This window comes from Lathamus discolor, chromosome 4, assembly GCF_037157495.1.
Source record: "Lathamus discolor isolate bLatDis1 chromosome 4, bLatDis1.hap1, whole genome shotgun sequence".
Lineage (NCBI taxonomy): Eukaryota > Metazoa > Chordata > Aves > Psittaciformes > Psittacidae > Lathamus > Lathamus discolor.
Window position 1 is genome coordinate 27,681,034 of NC_088887.1, and position 20,505 is coordinate 27,701,538.

Below are 20,505 nucleotides of genomic sequence, written 5' to 3' on the forward strand. Positions count from 1 at the left end.
TCTAAATCTCCTGTCTTTCAGTTTAACCTTGTGCTATCACTACATGCCCTTTTAAAATGTCCCTCTCCAGCTCCCTTTAGGCCCTGGAAGCTGCTCTAACATCTCTCCTGAGTCTTCTCTTCTCCAGGCTTCACAAGCCCAGCTCTCTCAGCCTGTCTTCATAGGAAAGGTGCTCCAGCTCCCTGAGCATCTTCATGGCCTTCCTATGGACAATTTTGCTTTGGTTCTCTCCACTGTTCTGAATTCTTCTGTTAAATCCTCTCCTTGCCCTCAAATTTTTATTTGCTTTAAACTCTCCATAAAAGCCTGTTCTGATGTCATTTAGGATTCTTAGGCCAAGATTTTATCAGCTGACATCAGTGGGGAGATTGGAGACTAAACTATTTTTCAAAAAGCAACTTCTATTTTGTATGTGTATGTGAGTGCCTGAAGAGGTACAAGCAGCTCTACATCTGGTTTGTTTTAGGGGCAGATATATGTTTAAATGACTGTGTATAGTGTTACATAATGGTGTTTTTTTCCTGAAGTCCTAGGAGCAGATTTGTGAGAAATCTTTATGTATTTTTTTTTCTGTATTCCTCAGTTTCTTTTTAATAGATTAATTCTGATTATTTCATAAGAAAATTTTTACAAGAGAGTAATTAGAAGAAATTAACTAAGTGCAAGTATTTTTTCCATCATATAGTCTATGCTGGTCTGTTTTAATATGTTGATTGAAAATTTTAGATATGAAGGGACTACAAAAAGGACTAATTATAATAGATCTTGTTATTCCCATTTCAACAGGAAACAATGGCCAGATCCAGTTGTGGCAGTTTTTGTTAGAACTTCTCACTGACAAAGATGCTCGGGACTGTATTTCTTGGGTTGGTGATGAAGGAGAGTTTAAACTGAATCAGCCGGAACTGGTTGCACAAAAATGGGGACAGCGCAAAAACAAGCCCACTATGAACTATGAGAAGCTTAGTCGAGCTTTGAGGTAAGAAACTTTAGGAACTGCTCAGGTATGAAGTGGTCTGCTTCCACTTTGCCATTTTAACTATCATAATGCAAGACTTGCAGCTTTTGTAATAAAGGCATAAACAGATCCTCTCAGATCCTCTGAAGCTACTCCTTCCCATCAAATTGTACTAGTCTTAGGGGTGAGGTATTTGTTCCAGTTGTTGGCTTTTTCTGTTGGGTTTTGGTTTAGTTTTTTTCCTTAAAGAAGGAAGATATGTGAATACTCAGAATTACTGACTTATTTTTGAAGAAAGATATGTATTGCCTAATCCTGCAAATTACTTAAGCAGTTTTAGGAACTCTTTTTATATGAGTTAAGTTAGTCTGAGATCTAAGATTTACTGTTCAGCATTTTCACATTCGGCTACGTTATTTTTTTTAAAGGAAGTATACTTATCTAGCACTGTTTAAAAAAAAAATCAACTTCTATTTAAAACTACCTGTGTGAGAAATTATGGTAAAGTTACCATAATCTGGCTTCCTTTAGGCTTTTAGGAGGGTTTTAAATAAAATCAATATGCATAAGGGTGAATGAGTACTTTCATGGGGAGAACCCAAGTCTGGAAAACCATGAATGGCATAGAGTCAGTAAAGAGCGACTGCCCATACATGAACAGGAGGCATCAGAAGAAGCTGTCAGGCACCAAATACAAAACTAAGTTATATCCTTTCGTTTGTCTTCTAACTGCTTTAGACAAAGTATTGTGGATGCCCAAATTATTTTATGAGTTTGAGAGGCAAGTGGACAAATTAACAACAAATAAATACTCTGAAGGATATTAGGTATGGAAAGACGCAACTTCCATGAGTTCCTGAGCCCCAAGTCACTGAGAGCAAGGAAGAGCATCGATAGATGCCTCCTCTAGTTTCATGCTTTTTCTTATGTGTCCTCTTTTGGTCTGTTGGAGTCTGTCCTGTTCTAGATAGATCTTTAGCCTGGTCTTGTATGGCTGCTCTTACATTATTTATATATTAGGATGTTACATTTTTTGGAGGATCACAGAATCCCATGGGTGAGAAGGGCCTCAGGAAGAGTCCAGTGCAAAGCAGGGCCTTTCCAGTGGAGCTACTCCCCAGTCTGTATTGTTGCAATACCATTCCCAGATTTCCAACTTGGTTTTGTGAATGTATGCCTTTGTGTTCTGAAGATACATGTGAAAACTTCCTGGAACGTAAAAATGGCGTAAATTATGCTAATTTCGGGGGGGGGGGTGTCAATAAACTATGCAGAAGATATCAAAGGCAGCTAAAGAACTTTAGAATAATATTATCACTGGGATATTAACCAGATGTCTGCACAGTAATTTGCATAAATCACTATTAGAGAAGTTTTGCATTTATATTTTAGTCACAGAATTACAGAAATTCCTCAGAATGTTTCCATTTTGGCAGCTGCATCAATATTGATGTGTTTGCTAACACTTGAATGTCTGAAGGGATATTTAACATCTCTTGCTACTCACATGATAAACACTGTTGCCGAGCTAAAGTTTTTGTAAATGTTAATATATTTAGTTTACTAATGTACTGAAATTACTGTGTCAATTGTTGATTAATACAGAAAATGATGTTGATATTATTGAGAAATATGCTAGCTCTTCTGCTCAGCTGTAGGAAAACCAGGCAGTATGGAAACCTGAACAGGGTAAGAAAACAGAAGAGAAGCCCTTTTTGTTACATACACCTTGGTAAATTTTCTAAAATCACCATTTGTTTAGTTATCCAGTAGGGAAGTGAGACTTGAAGAAAAATACTTCGTCCCCTGTATTACTCGGAAACAAAGTTTTCATGTGACTCAGAACATTACAGTAACTAAGGTTTTGTAAACATGGGTATTTATTCTTTCTATACCTTTGAATAATCAAATGCTGTAATCAGAAATTCATTCAAATTAATATTGAAAAATTGCTCCCCCTACATTGCCTCAATTTTAGCTTGAATGTTTCTAGCACAAGATGTGGGAATCTTGCATGGTTTTGGGCAGATTCATTTCTTGTTGTCCTTTTTGTTTCTGGTCATACCAGTAATGCAGACTTGATCATTTAAAGACATTTATTCAGTTAGATAAAGCATTTTTTCTACAGCACTATTTTGGCACAGGTGTTATAGTACAATGTAAATGTGAATGTTTGTACAGAGTTAAATAGCTTAAAATTGTCCATTGGCACTTGGCATATGTGCAAATGTGCCATGGCCACATTTTGCAAACCCTGCTTCTCTTTGTATTGACACAGGTGAGCACAGCTCCCAGTTCCCCAGTTTCTTGGTGCCCAGTACCTATCACATTGAACATGAATGCCTGCCCAGTGTTCCCACGCTCTAAACTATACTGTATTTCACACACAAGGGATAGACCAGGATACCACACATCCTTCCTCAGTTCTGCCCAGTAGTGCAAGACTGTACTTCAAAACTGAGCATAAGTCATCCTCCCACCCTTGAGGTTGCAAGGTTCGTCTGACCCATTACAACTAATCCTCATTGCCTTGCTAGGAGGCTGGATGTGGTGGACACCATACAACAACAGGTCCTTCAAGTGGTGCAAAGAGGGTGCTTTGGAGGCTGGGGCTGGTGTGGAGAAGTGCCGAGTGGGAGTGCAGTAGCGGTTAAGGGCAAGCATAATGATGTGGAGAAGAGAACAGAGAGGAGCTGAGGGAGGCACAGGTGGTAGCCTGGGGGAGGTGGAGCGAGGAGGACCAAAGAGGAAGCTTTTATATAACTATATAACTATTAAGGAGGAAGGTGAAGGTGAGCTTTGACAAACAGACCAAACTTTACCCGCAGAGCAATAGCAGAGCTGATTTGACAGTTCTTGTACTCTGTAACAGACCTCTGTGGCTTCTTGCATGACATCAGCAACCAGCAGGCTTCTCAGTGTTTTTTCTGTATAGCCTTTCTTTCATCCTGTCTTTGCTTTGGTCCTGTTGCTTGGATCGTGACCCCCAAAAGTAAGAAGTTGAAAGGCTTTTTTTTTTTTCTGGCTTTTTTTTTTAATTGGATTTCTTTTTCCAGAATTTGAGGTGTCTGAGGAAATTTGGTTGGATTCTTTAGTAACTTACCTTTTCCACTAGAGCTGGGAGGCAGAAGTTAGTCTTTTAATGGAGTTGTTTTGCTGTTGAATGACCATCTTTGCTTTACAAGCATGGCATTCAGGGGACTGAGTTTAGACAGTCAAGAAATCTGAGCTGATTTGTACTACATTTGGATGATGGTTTTGAGGACATTAAATTTGGGGGGGGGGGGTATGTGGTTTTGGGTTTTTTTTTATTGGTTGGTTTTGATTTTTTCCAAATTTATCACAAGCTTGTTAAACTCATCAAGTCCGAGTAATGTGCCAGGCACTTAGGTTTTCTTAATGAGATACGTGACATGCATTCGATTACTGCCTGCAGTGAGACAAGAACAACAACAAAACTGTAAAATTCAAACTTCTGTCTTACTGGTATCACCTAGTTTTATAATGTCTCTGGAATACAGTGGGTCATACAGACTTTATCTTTTCTTCATTTCTGCCTAGTCTGATGATTCTTTTGTGGCACGATGTAAAAGGTATTCATAGTTAGAGGAGTTACTTTTAGTTGTAAATAAAGATGAAGGATGTAGTTTTGCCAGTACATGACCTATAAACAAACATACTTTTATAGTTTTACTTCCATCATTGAAAACAGTAGGGAGAGAACAGCTGCTTCAATATCATAGGTACTACAGTGCTGATTGTCAAACTGTTTCCAACATGAATGTTTTTCTTCAGAAGAGCAAAGACAAGAGTAAAGAAAGCAAAGGACTAATGTGGGGGGGGAGACGACATTTTGTTATTAAGGCAAACACTAAACAAAACTAAGACCTTCATTTCTGGTGCTTCCAGACTACCGATAGAATAATTACTATGTTTTGTTTAATGTGTCACGTTGCAGGGACAATTTTCAACCCTCTTCCCTTTTCTCGTGTAAGAAAATGCCTAAATAGTACCTTGGTGCCTGAAATTATATGATAATCTTAATGAGAATAAATTTCATATTTTGACTTATGTGTGACCCTGAGTAACTAGGCAATGTGTATGGAAGATACAGATGTTGAAAATATACACTGATTTTATTATTTATTTATTGCAGGTATTACTATGATGGAGACATGATCTGCAAAGTGCAAGGCAAGAGGTTTGTGTACAAATTTGTCTGCGACTTGAAAACTCTCATTGGATACAGCGCAGGGGAGTTGAATCGGTTGGTCACGGAATGTGAGCAGAAGAAACTCGCCAAGATGCAACTCCATGGCATTGCACAGCCAGTTACAGCAGTGGCACTAGCTACAGCATCCCTGCAAACAGAGAAAGATAATTAAGCACTAGGAACTGAAAGTGGGAACCTGAGGCCTTTCCTATATAACCAGAGCAGGTGCTGCTCTTATCTTTGTCAGAATTAGAAACTACTTTTGTTTCTTGACAGTACAGAAAAATAGAGCATGATTTTCTATGAAGAACTGGGACTTGCATAAATTTGGATCCTTTAACAGCATATATTTCAATATAAGTTAAGGGATCACCACAGCTTCTGCAGCTTTAAGCCAGGGCCTCTATGGTATGCTATCTGAAATGGGTGAGGAAGGTTGAACTAGTCAGCGCTCTGTGTCCAGCAGCTGTACAAAGTAATTCTTGCAGCACTTTTTACAAAAATGGAGGACCTGCAGAAAGCAGGCTGATCAGTTGCGTGAACTCAGTCCTTTCCAGTCTTTTGTTCTCTGCTGAACTACCAAATAGCGTTTGATACTTTCAAAGTTAAACATGTTCATTATTCGCATTTAATCAAGCAGAACCAAAAGGCTCATTAAACGTTACAAAGCATCAGGTTCTTAAAATATCTTCTGTGTTTATTAGCAAGGGAAACTAAGAGTAGACAGAACTGGAGATCAGTGCTGAAGAAGGAGATCCAGGTTTAGATCTGGCTTAGGTGAAAAGCAAATTGTGAGTATTTCATTGTAGTATGTAGGTAACATGCATATATAAGGGCAAATACTTCCCTGTTTTGAAAAACACTGTTAAGGCTAGCCATTTAGCAAAAAGTGAAGACAAACTCCTTCCCCACTGCCACCCCCATCAAGTGATTTGAAAACTTTTTCAAGTTGCCCTCACCCAAAGAGTAGTTTGGTTTGGGGGGGGGCGGGGGTGGGGTGGTAAGTGCTCTGTTCTGCAAGGTGCTCATACCTGCTCGGTAGTCAACCTGAGTAACTGAAGACTTACGTTAATCACAGTCAGTAGTCCCTGTTTAGAAACAAAATGCAAGTTGGAAATAGTTTTACAGAGAACTGAAGTTTGATTTCCAAATTATTGTACAGTCTGACATACATTGAAATAGAAAGATGTGTGTTTTATTTAAAATCAGTTTCTTTCTGAACTTCAAGTGATGGTTTTGGAAGCTTCACAAGCCAAATGCATGCTTCAGAGCTGGGTGCAATTTGGAGTCTGGATAATGAATGGAAATAGTTGGAATGTATCCTGAATTCTGCACTACGGAGAGTACTTTGTGCAGACTTTCACATGCAGTAAAAAGTAGGCTGCAGCTTTTGAGCTTCTGTACTGATGCCTATCAGGCTGTTTCTTTTGGTGGCTGAAAATGACACTATTTTAGGTTTGGTTTTGCCTCTTCATGTTAAACAGTATAAGTATTATGTCACTAATGCATTTTTTCTAACTTTCTGTAAGTAAACCCCCTCTGGTAACAATTAAAATGCAATTAAAATGTATAAGGGAAACCTTTTAATTCTGTGAGGGATCAAGCTACTCTTAAACCTTACATCAGAAGTGCTTGTACAGTGAGGTTCTAAACAAATGTGTTTATACTGAGTAGTGAGAGCACTGGACTGTTGCTCTTGATCTGGAAAGGACTGGTTATGCTTGCAGGCAGAGGTCAAAGTACACAGGAGACTTGTGTATTTTAAAGCATTGAGGACAAAACTTTGTTTATAGGTGGATATTCATGTGCAGATAGTTTTTGTTTAACAAGAAATCTTGCATGTAGTTCTGGCCTACTTTTATCATCATCACCATGATTCTGAATTTTTTTTTTTCCAGGTTCTTTCAGTAACTCTTTATATCATTTTCATTCTTGAGCTCTTAAAGCACTTCACCTACGGAGTATGCTGAGTTTATTTTGTATTTGAAAAAAATCTTAAGCCCTGAACAAAATAGGTAAATGCATCTGTCACAAGAAGTCAGCCATCAATCCATTCATTACTGTTACAGTAGTCTGATTCCACCAGTTGGCAAGTGTTTGACTTATGCAAATAGATGCAGGTTCACTTAAATCAAAGATTTAAGATGTAGCCAATAGTTCAGTGGCAGCAGTGATGTGTATAACACTGCTCTGTTACAAGTTTGATACAAGTCACTAGTTTTGTTCAGCAGAGTTCATGGGAGGCCTTTTTAGTTAAAATACAGTATAAAAAGAAGAGAAGCTTAAAATATCAGCTTTCTGGATCAGACTGGGCTATGGGAGGATTAACTAGCAGCAAAACTGAAATCTGGTATCAGTACTTTATTCCCCTGAATGGTCTTGTTACATGGTAAGCCCTCTAGGGGAAACGTCTGGTGTATCACATTTTCTTTCTAAATACACCTGATTATTTTGCAGCTTTTCAGTAGGTGTGACAGTCCTTTGGGTTCTTCACTGTGGGATCACCTCCTTTTCCACCGTGTTCTAATTAGCAAAGGAATCTTTCAAATGGTATAAAGTCACTGTCACATTCTCTGTAACCGAGGGAGAAATCTGTGACTAACTTGATGTCTTCAATAAAATAAAAGATGTAGAATATATTGTCAAAGGTGGTTCTGTTGCTGCCAGAAGGAAAACATAGAAAGAATATTCCCAATTTTTTGTAAAACAGAAGGGTTTTTGCATAATTTTTACTCTTTAAATAAAGACACTTATACTCTGCTAATAATTATGTATTTCTTTTGTGTTTTGCATTTTTTTGGTAATTTTACATGAAACAATTATTTTCTATTTTTACTCTGATAAAATATTTGTGCATAAAATGTCAATATAGTAAAATAAAAATGTTATACAGCTAATGCTTATTGACTTAATTTTTCAGAAAGCCATTAACGGTGTCATTCAGGTGGAACCAGTTTCAGCATGAATACATGCACTTCATTCTCATTACACTTAAGATCACAAGCTACTTGGAGGATGAAGGCAGACTTTTCTGAAGATGCATCTTCTTTGACACAATACTTGGCTCTGTGTTTCTACTTTTAAACTGGGACTCTGTGTCCTTCATTACTGTAACAGCTTTCTTGAACATCTTAATTGTAAATCTCAGAATGGTGCTTTGATAAAACTAATGATGAAAACTTAACAGCAGGCCCAAATGGTGCCCTGTAAAATAGGTTTACGCTTTTAGCAATGTTTAAATTGGAAAGGTTCACATTGAGCTGTAAAATTTGGACTTTGTTTCATTCTTACAAACATCTCCACTTACGTCATGTGGCCAAATAACTCAGTTGCTGGTACTTGCCTTGTTAAAAAGAAGATAAAATTCTGATTATACTGTTATTACCTTTTACTGAAATCGTGTCTCAATAGAAGTATTCTCATTATAACTCTGAACTCCTCCATCTGGACTGCCAAATTCAAGACTGAAATATTTTGTCATCTTTAAACCTACCAGATCACTTGATTTCAAAATGTTTATGTTTAGCTCAGCAGCAACAAGATGTAATGGACTGAAAATAATTTTTTAGAACACTTCAGTAATTTGTTGGCCTTCATTTAAAGTGCACTTGCAACCATTCAGTAGCTTATTAATGGAGGACCTTTTATTTGTGTTTATGGTTATTAGTGTGTTTATGGTTATTAGTATATTTATGCCAGTGTGAGTTTATTTTGGGATTCCTATTCTTGGACTGAAATATTTATTGGAATACAGGGAATTGCAAACTAACAGCTTGCAATTAGCAATTTGAAGCAAACCAAACTGACTTGGGACCCCATTGCCTGATAACAAAAGCAGCATGATACAAGGTGCGTTTGTGCAAGTTAATGGGGAATGTTTTTACTGACTAGACTGGGGGGGGGGGGGGGATGTTTTTCAAGCTGATACATCCTCTTTAAGGTTGTGGGTTTAATATAGCTGTATCAGGACTTCACAGTATGTTTGGTTTGATACCATATAAATATGTTTTTCTTTTGGAAAAGCAATTCTTAATATGGTTGATGGTAGAGAGAAGATTACTTGGTAATTAAAGGAGATGAGTGATTGGTTTAGAGAGTTGGAATGTGGAACCCAATACATCAGACATGACTCAATTATATTTTGCATCATTATTTCAGGATTAGAGCCCACAGCATCTAACCTGGCACCAAACTGAAATTTTAGCTTCTTCTAATTTTAGAGTATTGACATCTCAGCCATTAATAATTTGAAACAAAGGTTAAAAAATGCTGAGGAGGGAGAAACAAATATTGAGTGTTCGCCTTTAATTAACATTGTTCTTTACTCACGGAACTGTTCTTCTGGAAACCAGAATTAAATGGTGCTAATGTGAGTGGCATCAGAAGATATGTCTGTAACCTGTGAAACAGTTCTCATTTACCTGGAAAGCTAGGCATTGGTTGTGTTTGTGATTTGTGACACAACACCCAAGTAAGTTCTTTGGCTATGACGGGAAAGAAAGAATACAAAGATAATTAATTATTGATCGTAATTGTAAGCCACAGTTACTTAATAAAGTCACTTTAAAAGGAGAGAGAGCATTCAGAAGCAGTTGGAATCCTCATGTAAATGGTTGTCTCATGTTACCAGAACAGCCTGAAACTACCTGCAGAGCACTAGTTTTCAGTTGTCTGACAGGTCATGGCTTACAGAACAGCTGGACACCAGGTAGGAATAAAAATCCAGTTCATAGACATTTTCAGGTTGAAGTGAATGTTCCAAAACAAGCAGGAAAAATGCTTGTTTAGTTTAACACAGCTTTGGCAAGTGTGGAAACATCTTGTTTATTGAATTGCTTCAACTCTTTACTACAAATGATCTAAATGAGCTGGGAGTCTTCAGTATTAAAAAGCACCTTTGTCTGTAATAGATCCGATATCTTAAGGGACCTTTTTTTTTCCCCTTACCTCTGCGACCTGTCTTGTGACCTACCTAAATGGAAGAAATTAGCATTTAGGAGTCTTATGTGGTCTGTGTATCAGAATTCACCAATCAAAGTAGAATACCCCCATCTCAGACAAATAACAAATCTCATAAGTTATATATATTGTAATGCAAGACTATGTAATATATCAATTATAGATTATAATTAAAGCAAGCATGGATAGCACTAAGCAAATTGTTTCTTAGAAATTATAAGATTTATTTGACATTCCTCACAGCTAAGGAAAGGTATTTTGGGATGAAAAATGTTAGTTAGCTGTTTCCCTGTTCACAGAATCATAGAATCATAGAATAGTTAGGGGTGGAAAGGACCTCAAGATCATCTAGTTCCAACCCCCCTGCCATGGGCAGGGACACCTCACACTAAACCATCCCACACAAGGCTTCATCCAACCTGGCCTTGAACACCGCCAGGGATGGAGCACTCACAACCCTCCTGGGCAACACATTCCAGTCTCTCACCACCCTAACAGGAAAGAATTTCCTCCTTATATCCAATCTAAACTTCCCCTGTTTAAGTTTTAACCCGTTACCCCTTGTCCTGTCACTACAGTCCCTGACAAAGAGTCCCTCCCCAGCATCCCTATAGGCCCCCTTCAGATACTGGAAGGCTGCTATGAGGTCTCCACGCAGCCTTCTCTTCTCCAGGCTGAAAAGCCCCAACTTCCTCAGCCTGTCTTCGTACGGGAGGTGCTCCAGTCCCCTGATCATCCTCGTGGCCCTCCTCTGGACTTGTTCCAGCAGTTCCATGTCCTTTTTATGTTGAGGACACCAGAACTGCACACAATACTCCAGGTGAGGTCTCACAAGAGCAGAGTAGAGGGGCAGGATCACCTCCTTCGACCTGCTGGTCACACTCCTTTTGATGCAGCCCAGGATACGGTTGGCTTTCTGGGCTGCGAGCGCACACTGAAGCTGGCTCATGTTCATTTTCTCATTGATCAGCACCCCCAAGTCCTTCTCTGCAGGGCCGCTCTGAATCTCTTCTTTGCCCAATCTGTAGCTGTGCCTGTGATTGCTCCGACCCAGTGAGTTTAGGGTTTTCAAGAATCTCAGTTTCAAGGGCTCTGCAGAAGCAGCTTCATAGTAACTGAGTTTGCAGAAAACTTCAGCTGCAGATGATGATGAGAAACCAGTATGTTTAAAAATAAACTTCTAAGAGTGAAAGCTGCAAACAGCATGCATGGAAAAAAGGAGCCTGCAAAGGTGAGAATGCAAGAGATGAGATTTAATGAGATTAACTAGGAGGAAAGACACCTGCAGGGTGCAGTGCTTTAAACTTCATGCTTAGGACAGAATAGGTATTAAGTATTTTTCTCCCCCATGAAGGGAATGTATTATTGCAGGAACTCAGAGCAGTGTTATTCCCAAAATGGAGCACACACCCTGCCTCCTAAGGCATGCCGATGTGCTTGGCTTCACAGAACTGCCTTATGCCCCATGGAAGGAATCCATAATACCAACCTCGTGACTTCCATTTCCCCATTGAGAAAGAGAAGAGGGGCTGAGTCTGTGAGCATACCAAACTCATTCTGCAACTGGAGCCTCTTCTGGTTCTTGTGTGCTAAAAGCAGCTGAGGGAGGCAGAGCTGATGGGGAAGCAGTCTGGCTAACAACCATGAATTAATAAGATGGCCTGAACTGTACCCAGCAAGGAACTGGAGCTGTAATGGGAGCTTGAACTTTTCCTCAGGAATAATTCACCAGGCCTGACGTGAGCTCGAAGAACGCGCGGGGAAAGTCACGTGTGGAATGCTTTTAGTGTAGCAGGGTTTTTATGGAGAAGAGTTTGTCTTTCCTGCTCTGCCACCTTTTCAACCCATGGGCCGGTTACATCTAAACAACTGCAAGCAATAAAGGAAGAGCTAAGTGTGATCATGCTCAAATTACTGTGCCTAGGTAGGAAAATAAAGCACGATTCAGACTTTCTGCAATCAACTATGCTCTGTCCACTGGCCACTTGCTGAATTTTGCTCATCTGGAAAAGCAGGAAGAAATCTGAGAGAGCTGCGATTCGTGGGCATGCGTGTGTTGGGATGGAAAGGCCTCAGTGATTTTGGGAAACAGGGTTCAATAATTAGTTTAGTTGTTATTCCCGAAATATTTTGTCAAAAGGAGGCTGTTTCTTCAAGGAGAGGCAGTAAGGACCTAGTGCACAGCACCATGCCGATGTCTGCTTTAGGACCCTAAACTGAAAACCAGCACTAGGAATTAATTTCTGAAAGCAGTTGCATAAAGCCTATAAAACCAGGCAAGCGGCAGTAGAGATGTTTTTCTCCGGAGCAGAAGGGCAGCTAGACCAAGCTGGCAGGTCTTTGCGTGGATGTTCTGCCAAGGTAATCAAAGGGGCTTTGCACAGGACTGGAGTAAAACTGGTTGAGAGACTGAACATGTCCTGACAGAAAAGTGCTGTACAAGCTCATAAATGTATGTACATTTATTGTGTGTGTGTATATATATATATAGGGGGTGGGTGTCCCTCTAGCTTTGCTTGGTCAGATAGTATTGTGCCCTTTGACTGCACTGTGCAGTAGACAAAGCTGAAACAAATGAGTGTTTTTATTTTTAAGACAGACTGAAGAGGCAAATGGAGGGAAGGAAAAAGCTTCTTCCTTAGAGGTGCAAAACTGCTCAGAAATGTCAGCTGGGAGGCTGGATGTGTTACTTAATAGACTGAATATAAATGCAGGTAAAGCAGTGGTGTTGGCTGAAGGAGCAGGCAAGACAGAGGGGAGGGAAACAGAGCCATCACTGAAGATCAAAAGCACAGGGAAGCAAAGAAACTCCTGACTCAGCCGAAACAGCTCTGAAAGGCTGTGACAGCCATAGCTGCTGCTCGCTGCAGGGAGCAGCCTGGTACTGAATGCCAAGGGACTGTCTCCTGCTGGCTCCGTATCTCAGAGAGCCTCTGTAACTAAACCAGATGGCGTTAAGGTAGTTCTTGATTACATCCTCGCTAGCTGCTGACCAAAGCAACTGGCATTGATTATCCCCTGGGGCCAGGAACTGTAAGCAGATAAAGGCAGGTTTTCATCTTTCATTTTCAACAGTGTACACCTGGAAACATTTCTCCTTTCGTTATCTGGGTTCCAGTGAAGGGTTTGGGAAAACCTGCTCTAATGACACTTCAGGCGTTCTGTGCAGAATTATTTTCACTATCAGCTATGTCTGGTGAGCAGTGATCCCAGGGAGCAGGCATCTTCCAACCGGCTGCTGTATTACAGCGTTATTCAGTGAGGCATTTTAGGTGACTCATTTCAAGACTTCAATCCTGAAGCCTCTACATACCGGGCAATCTTGTGTTTCATCTTTTTAAATGGTATTTGGCCCTGTGGCAGTAGAGGGGCTCTTGCTAGAGAGAAGCTGCCGTAACGCTCTGCACTTCTTGCAGTGTTCAATTGCTTGAGCTACTGATTACAATTCTCTTTCCAACAGCAGCAAATTAAAGTTTGGCCGGGGGCTGTTCACTGCAGAGAAAGTCACACACTTCATACCAAATCAACCTGACTTTCATAACTGATTTGGGAATTAGTGGAGCTATTTACTCTGGTAAGCACTGTGCTCCTTCCCTTTCCTCGTACCACCTTGGAAACTCTTCCATGAAACGGCATAAATAAAAGGCAAAAGTATTCTTTTCCTGACAGCAGTCACAGAGAGTGTGCTAGCTCAGCACCTGTCTTTGCATCAAAGGGCACTGGTACCAGAACAAGCCCAGGAGTGATGCTCTCCCGGGACGCTCAGCTTTTTCCTCTCTCCCAAAGGGCATGCTGTGTGTGGACTGGTTTTCACAGGATATTTCAGTTGTCTCTTAAATTAGTTGGTTTTTTTTTCCAGTGACCTTCGGGGCAACCAGTTTTCCTTATGAAAAAGGGCCAACTTCCCTTTTCAAGGCTTACGTTAGTGACAAATGTCTGGAACAACAAAGCTACAGTCACTAAGCAAAATCGTAATCAAGACCTGCTGTCAAGGTTGCGGTGCTTCAGCAAATCAATAACAGATCTGAGAGCAGCAAACAACACAGGTATTACTGAGTAAGAGCTCATACAGCTTCTTTTCTCAAAAGATGAGCTCACCTCATCAGATTTTAGGCTGAGAAAATCCAGTATATATTAGGCTCCTGCCTCAAGAAAAAGCCATCTTTTTTCAATGACGGCCTGAATTTCCCAGGATTTCTTTACACATCTTCCTCTTTGAGGAGGATTTCTCCCACCTCACCTATCACATATTCAGAAATAAAGTATGCATGCTTTCTTGCCAAAGAAGAGAAATCTTGATGCATTTCCTGATCATCTGCGTATGCCAGAGTTGTCCAAAGTACTTTACAGCAATCACTGATGCCTTTCAGAAAGAAATACAATCCTGATTTATGCTGGGATCATATGAAACACATTACGCTCTTGGGTAATAATATGTGTTGCCAGTCAGAAGCAGAAATGATTATGAATGTGTGTTGAATCACAGTATTGTGTTGCAACTGCCTTGCCTTTTAATGAGAAGCCTGTGTTCTTAATATAACAGAGACTGAATTGGGAGCAGCCCCGAGGCGGACTTGAGGTGTTGACTGACGAGAAGCTCAATATGAGCCGGCAGTGTGCGCTCACAGCCCAGAAAGCCAAGTGTGTGCTGGGCTGCATCAAGAGGAGCGTGACCAGCAGGTCAAAGGTGATCCTGCCCCTCTGCTCTGCTCTCATAAGAGCCCACCTGCAGTGCTGTGTTCAGCTCTGGACCTCCAGCACAAGACGGGTGTGGATCTGTTGGAGCAAGTCCAGAGGAGACCACAAAAGATGCTCCAAGGGCTGGAGCACCTCTCCTGCGAAGACAGGCTGAGAGAGTTGGGCTGGTTCAGCCTGGAGAAGAGAAGGCTCCAGGGAGACCTTAGAGCAGCTTCTGGTGCCTAAAGGGGGCCTACAAGAAGTCTGGAGAGGGACTTTTTACAAGGGCATGAAGTGACAGGACAAGAGGGAATGGCTTTATAGAAGGGAGATTTGGGTGGGATATCAGGAAGAAATTTTTCCCTGTGAGGATGCTGAGGCACTGGCACAGGCTACCCAGAGAAGCTGTGGCTACTCCATCCCTGTCAGTGTTCAAGGCCAGGTTGGATGGGGTTCCACTGCTCTAGTGGAAGGTGCCCCTGCCCATGGCAGGGGGTTGGAACTAAATGGTCTTTAAGGTCTCTTCCAACCCAGACCATTCCGTGGTTCTAAAGTACAATTGCTGCCACCAGAAGGACAAAAAAATCCCCAAACATATCAAGCAGCCAGCCCTTCAGTATGGTGATTGCCACTTCTGGCCCCCACGGCAGCTGATGCTAAAGCTTCAGTCCTGTATAACTGGAAGAGAATGCCCCACTGCATGTAACTCTGTCCTTCAGCAAGGCTGGCTGCATCATCACACTCTAGTTTCCTCTTCCTTGTTTCAAGTATGCAGAATTTACAGTTACTAATTAAAGTACAACTTTGTTTTACGTTAATTGGGTAATGCTCTTGAAGAGGGAGGTCATTAGTGGCTTTGGGATTATGTGAAGCTACAGTTTGGCCGGGATTCTTGGATTTCAGAAGAACTGAGGTGCTCTCCTGTGCAGAGTGGGGCAAACTTGTTTTCGGATGGCCAGAAACTTCTTTAAAATGAAGTTTTGCTCCAGTACCAGCTTTTCCCAGCTGATGTCACTCTGACAATGAATTCAAGCACACCAGACAAAAAAGCAGCACTCAAGCAATCAAACGATGCTCCTGAACAGAGAGGACACATCCTAGGGGCATAGGAAGGAGATATATTGACACACTCGGTGGAGCTGAAGGCTCAGCGTGGGCACCAGCGGCCAGCTGAGCCCCACAGTGTCACTCCGCAGCTGCAGCCTGGCCGAGCGAAATGGCCTGGGGCATGCCCAGGGTGATGCGGCCACCGCCTGAGGCTCTGCCCGCCCTCGCTGGGTCCCGGGCTCCCAGTGCCACTTGGCAGCCTGGCCCTCACCACTTCAGGGCTGGGTAGGGGCTCCACCATCCGGCAGCCTGGCAGCTATGTCCTTCCTGCAAGGAACAGGAGGGGCAGCCTGCGATTGCGGCTGGTGCTCGGCAGCTTGGCAGGGGAAGTTTCTTCTTGTTCGGATCTCAGTAGAGTCATCAGGCACTCGTATCCCGAGTACGCTATCTCCAGCCAAGAAACACATGAATAACGCTGTCAGGAGTGTGGGGAAACTGAATCCAGAAAGCAAGCAATGATGAATACGCTCCTAGGATTCGCATGCAACTTGGTTGTATTTCACATCAAAAAAGATGTTCACAAAAGATTGCCAAGTAATGGCAAGTAGCAGGATGTTTAGAAAGGGGAAAAAACCCTTCATCTTCCATAGCTGTTGTCAGAACTCTTTCTTATGTTACCAAAATAAGACCATGTCACATGGCAAAGTTCTCTGTGAAGGTAGCCTCCTTTTCCTCCATGAGGAAGATGTTTGCTTTGGTTAATCCCCTAACTGGGTGCTTAAACAGCAACAAGGAGATGGGGGCTGCAGTGACAAAGCACTCTCAGGGCTCCTGGCCTGAATTTGCAGGTTCTGGCAGAACTGCACTGAAAGGTATGAACCACTTGTTTTCACTGGGTTTATTTGGTGGTTCTTCACACCACTTTGTCACCTTTGCTGCTGCTGCACCTTTGCCCTTCTGAAGCGGCCTGGTTGGGGTGCACCTCCCCCGGGTGGATGCACATCCCTCCTCCTCCCCACCACCACCTTCTGCTGCTGGCTGTCAGCACAGAGCTTTTGCCTTCCCCACTGCAGGCGATACATGTCCTCTGAGGCAGCAGGTAGCAAATGCAATGAATCAGCTGCAAAATGGTTATTTTCAACCCAGCTTCTTCCACACATACAAAAATTACTCCCATCCTTTCTAAAGCAGCACTTTGGCTGTCTGCTATGACACACCCTGCAGATGGTTTGTCATGGTGTCTGAGCTTTGAGCCGAATTAGAGTGAGGGTGGTTCCTGAAATACGACTAAAATCTCAACACCTCTCCCTTCCCTAGGGACAGTATGTCAGGCAGTAGCATTCATACCAGCAAAACCACTGCAGACAGACACGAGTGCTGTCCCTCTCTTCATGTGATATGGTGATTGCATCAACAACCCTCTCCTCTCAATGATATTGATTTGTTCTCCGACATTATCGGCAGCGTGCTTGAAGCAGTTCAACTGAAGCAGTGCAGAAGCAGGGGGAAAGAAAAGGTGTGAAGCTATAAGGCCTGCGTGCCTCCTATGTAAGGGAACTCTGTGTTGATGTAGCTGCTGGAGAGGCACTCTGATTTCCCTGTGACAGTGGGTGTTGCTGCAGCTTTCTCTCTAACAACCTCGGCTTGTTCTCTCAGTCTCCTGCTGGTAAAATCCTAGGTGCCCGACAAGATGGATGGAGGGTATATGTTCTCTTAAATGCATACACAAATTATAGGGAAATTAATAGACGACTGCAGTATCAATAATTTGAATGAAAAAATTAGAACATCATCTTTAACATTCCTACTCACTTCTGTATAATTCCAGCTTTTTAATGAGCTGTTTCTAAGGATTTATGATCTTTTTACCTCTGGCTTCAAAAGCAGGGCCTTTTTTATTAAAAAAATCATTTCCATTATGCTATTGTACAACTCCTTAATGTTTTAGAACCAAGGAATTGGAAGTGGTGGTAGAAGCAAGGGACTACTCTGGGGCTTCAGCTCGCACAGCAGAAGAGACACCCTGGCTTGGCTGGCCAGTGGAGCACAGCTTCCTGAGCAAGACAAGGCCCTTGCAAAGTGCATGGGCACAGCCCTTTAACCTCCAGCAGCCTGTTCTGTTAGGGTTATTTTTCAGCTCAATCAGTTCAGTGATGCTGTCACTGAGGAGTCCCTGTGAGCTGTTGTATGGACTCAGTAGAGAAGACTGTACCGGCACAGAAGCATGTACCTGCATGTGACAAGGGCCAGCCCCTGCTCAACCACTGACAGCAAAGTCCCTGGGATGAGAGGTGGCACAGGGCTGATGCTACGATGTGTTCCTAGCCCTGATCCCTAAAATCTTCCTTTTTCAGTTTATTGCAAGTGCTATTTTTATAGAGAAATGAAGGATCAGCCAACGCTGAGATTTCAGCATGTGCAACATACCACTGCCCGCATCTTCCATGTGCCAGCAGCTGCTATAATTACACTTGGACTCCAATAACTGGCCTAGTGATGTTGCTAGACAGTTGGAGGGGATCCTTCTCGCCTGTAGTTTCATGAGAAGTGGTAAGCGGCTCATTCTTAGTATGTTGGCACCAAGTCCTGCTCATGTTGTCTTAAAGGATGCCATCCTGTAGCATGTACAGCGTTTGAAAGGAAAAAAAAACCATCTTTCTTCCCTCAGGTGCTTTCTGCTGCTATTTTTTTTCCCTCCATTTTAAACCCTGGCTAATTTCTGTTGTTATAAAATGTCACTGAGATGGTGTCAGAGCCTATAATTCAGTAGCCAGTGGCAGCCACTTCTTGCATACAGAGTCAGAGCAGGAGGCTGGGTTAGTGGATACCTAGAGAGGAGTTGAAATGGGATAGCTATTTGCAGGGACTGATTCACTGAAGTGCCTCAGTAAACAGTAATTTAGAGACACAGGAGTCTGACATTTGTAACCATTGTAGTTTAGCAATATAGAAGGTCCCCCCCTTCCTTCAACCAGCATATTAATCCTCTGTCCTGCTAAAACAATGATATTCTTAATTTTCAGAGACCTCCTGCTGGTGTCTGCAATCACGCTGAACCCCAAGAGCAAATCATGGATTTTTGAGAACCCTTTCTCTTGAGACAAGCAAGGCCAGCAAACCTAAACAGATGAGTGCGTGCGCTCCTGACACTGACACTGCTGCTTTCTGTTGGCTCATGTCAGCAGTCTGCTCCAGGCTCCAGTGTCAAGGAACAGCAACAGACTGAGCCATGCGTGAAGGCAGCATGGTGCAGAGAAACTGATACCAGGCGAGTTCTCACAGCATCTGTACATTTGAGCTGCTTGTGTCAAGGTGAAGCTCATTCCCCTTCAACTCTGACAGGCTACAGGCAGCCACTAAGGCAGTAAACTTGTGTAAAATGCTGGCCTCCTCTCACAGGGAGCTAATAGATCCTTGTGGTATCGTTTGGGTTTGGGTGGGTTTTTTGCATGTGGTGGCATGTAGGTATAAATCACTGCCCTACTCAAACCTGAAACAGGAGGCAATACCCAGTCAAGGTTATCCTGATTTCCTACAAGTCTACTACTTCTGACAAGTTTCATGCATAAATGAAAGTCAGCAAGCCCCCTAAAGCCTTTCTGAGCCTGAAATGCTCTCTGGCAGCAGCCTGGAAAAGTGACTGGGTAAAGTTCCTGAAGGCTGTAAACAGGTTTTCAGGCAGTACCAAGACACATGCCTGAAAGCAACCCTCAGCCTAAGGAAGGACCTGAGGAACACAGACGCCATTGTCTGCTTTTGTGACTGGGAGATCTGTGAAACCTGTGTCCTGCCATTCTATTATCAGCATTGAGGAAAGAAAAATCAGTAGTTTTGTAAATAAAAGGATGCCATCAGGAAAACCAAAGCAATTCATGAATGCCTTACCTTGTGCTGGCTGCTGCTTTTCTCTCTGTTCCTCACAGCTACACAGGTGACCCTTATAGTGCACAAACCAGCCTTGGCTTGAACTTTCAATTACCATTTAAATGCCTGCTGGTGCTATGCATGGGATTTAACCAAAGGTGTTAGCGAGTTGTTAGTGACAACAGCAGCCTCCAATGGGTGCTTATCTCATTAATAAAACTGCAATGCAGTTTTCTACAATTGCTGGTGTCTGGGCACAAAAGGCCCACTCAGGATCGGAACATCAGTGCTGCACTGTGACAGGTCAAGGACTGCCATGTGCTGCTAGACCTTGTGAAGGGGAATTAATGCTTGATGATAATACATCCACTTTTCTCCCTATGTTCATGATCTCCAAAGTCCCCTGCAGTTATTAAGATACAGTGCAATTTTTTCTTTAGCGTGTATTTTAAATTCAAGTGGGTGTTATGGGCTTCCTGTGAAATGCATGATTCCACATGCACACTTATCTGTGGAAACATATGAAGTGTAAAAGGGTCTGTTAAATAAACCTCATTATACATCTGTCTGGTTGAATTTATTCAGGCCTTTAGAGTGCAAGAGGCAAACTGTACCTCATTTTTCTGAGTTAAAGGATGAAAGGACAGGACCAAAAAGGAAAGAAGCAACGTTTCCATGTCAGCATCAATGCTGGTGGAGGTTTCAGCCAGATTTAGGTTTTTGATAACTGAACTTTTGTTCTCTGAAGATAACACATGGGTTTGGGCTTGTCTGGTTTTCTACTGAC

At 42.1% G+C, this 20,505-nt stretch overlaps 1 protein-coding gene and 1 long non-coding RNA gene across 2 annotated transcripts in view; one reads left to right on the forward strand and one right to left on the reverse strand.

Moving 5' to 3' along the window:
• Positions 1 to 7,938, forward strand: part of GABPA (GA binding protein transcription factor subunit alpha) — a 27,999-nt gene extending 20,061 nt beyond the window's left edge. Inside the window, exons 9-10 of the mRNA XM_065676746.1 lie at positions 787 to 979; positions 5,115 to 7,938. Of these exons, the coding sequence (XP_065532818.1) occupies positions 787 to 979; positions 5,115 to 5,343 (422 nt within the window). The 3' untranslated portion in view covers positions 5,344 to 7,938. The remainder of the gene's footprint in view (positions 1 to 786; positions 980 to 5,114) is intronic.
• LOC136013218 (uncharacterized) lies at positions 6,141 to 19,771 on the reverse strand. The gene is made up of 3 exons (XR_010612195.1): positions 19,740 to 19,771; positions 9,593 to 9,655; positions 6,141 to 6,259 (listed from the first exon to the last, which is right to left on the reverse strand). It is a non-coding gene; the product is annotated as an uncharacterized LOC136013218 (long non-coding RNA).
• Between the last annotated feature and the right edge of the window lie 734 nt (positions 19,772 to 20,505).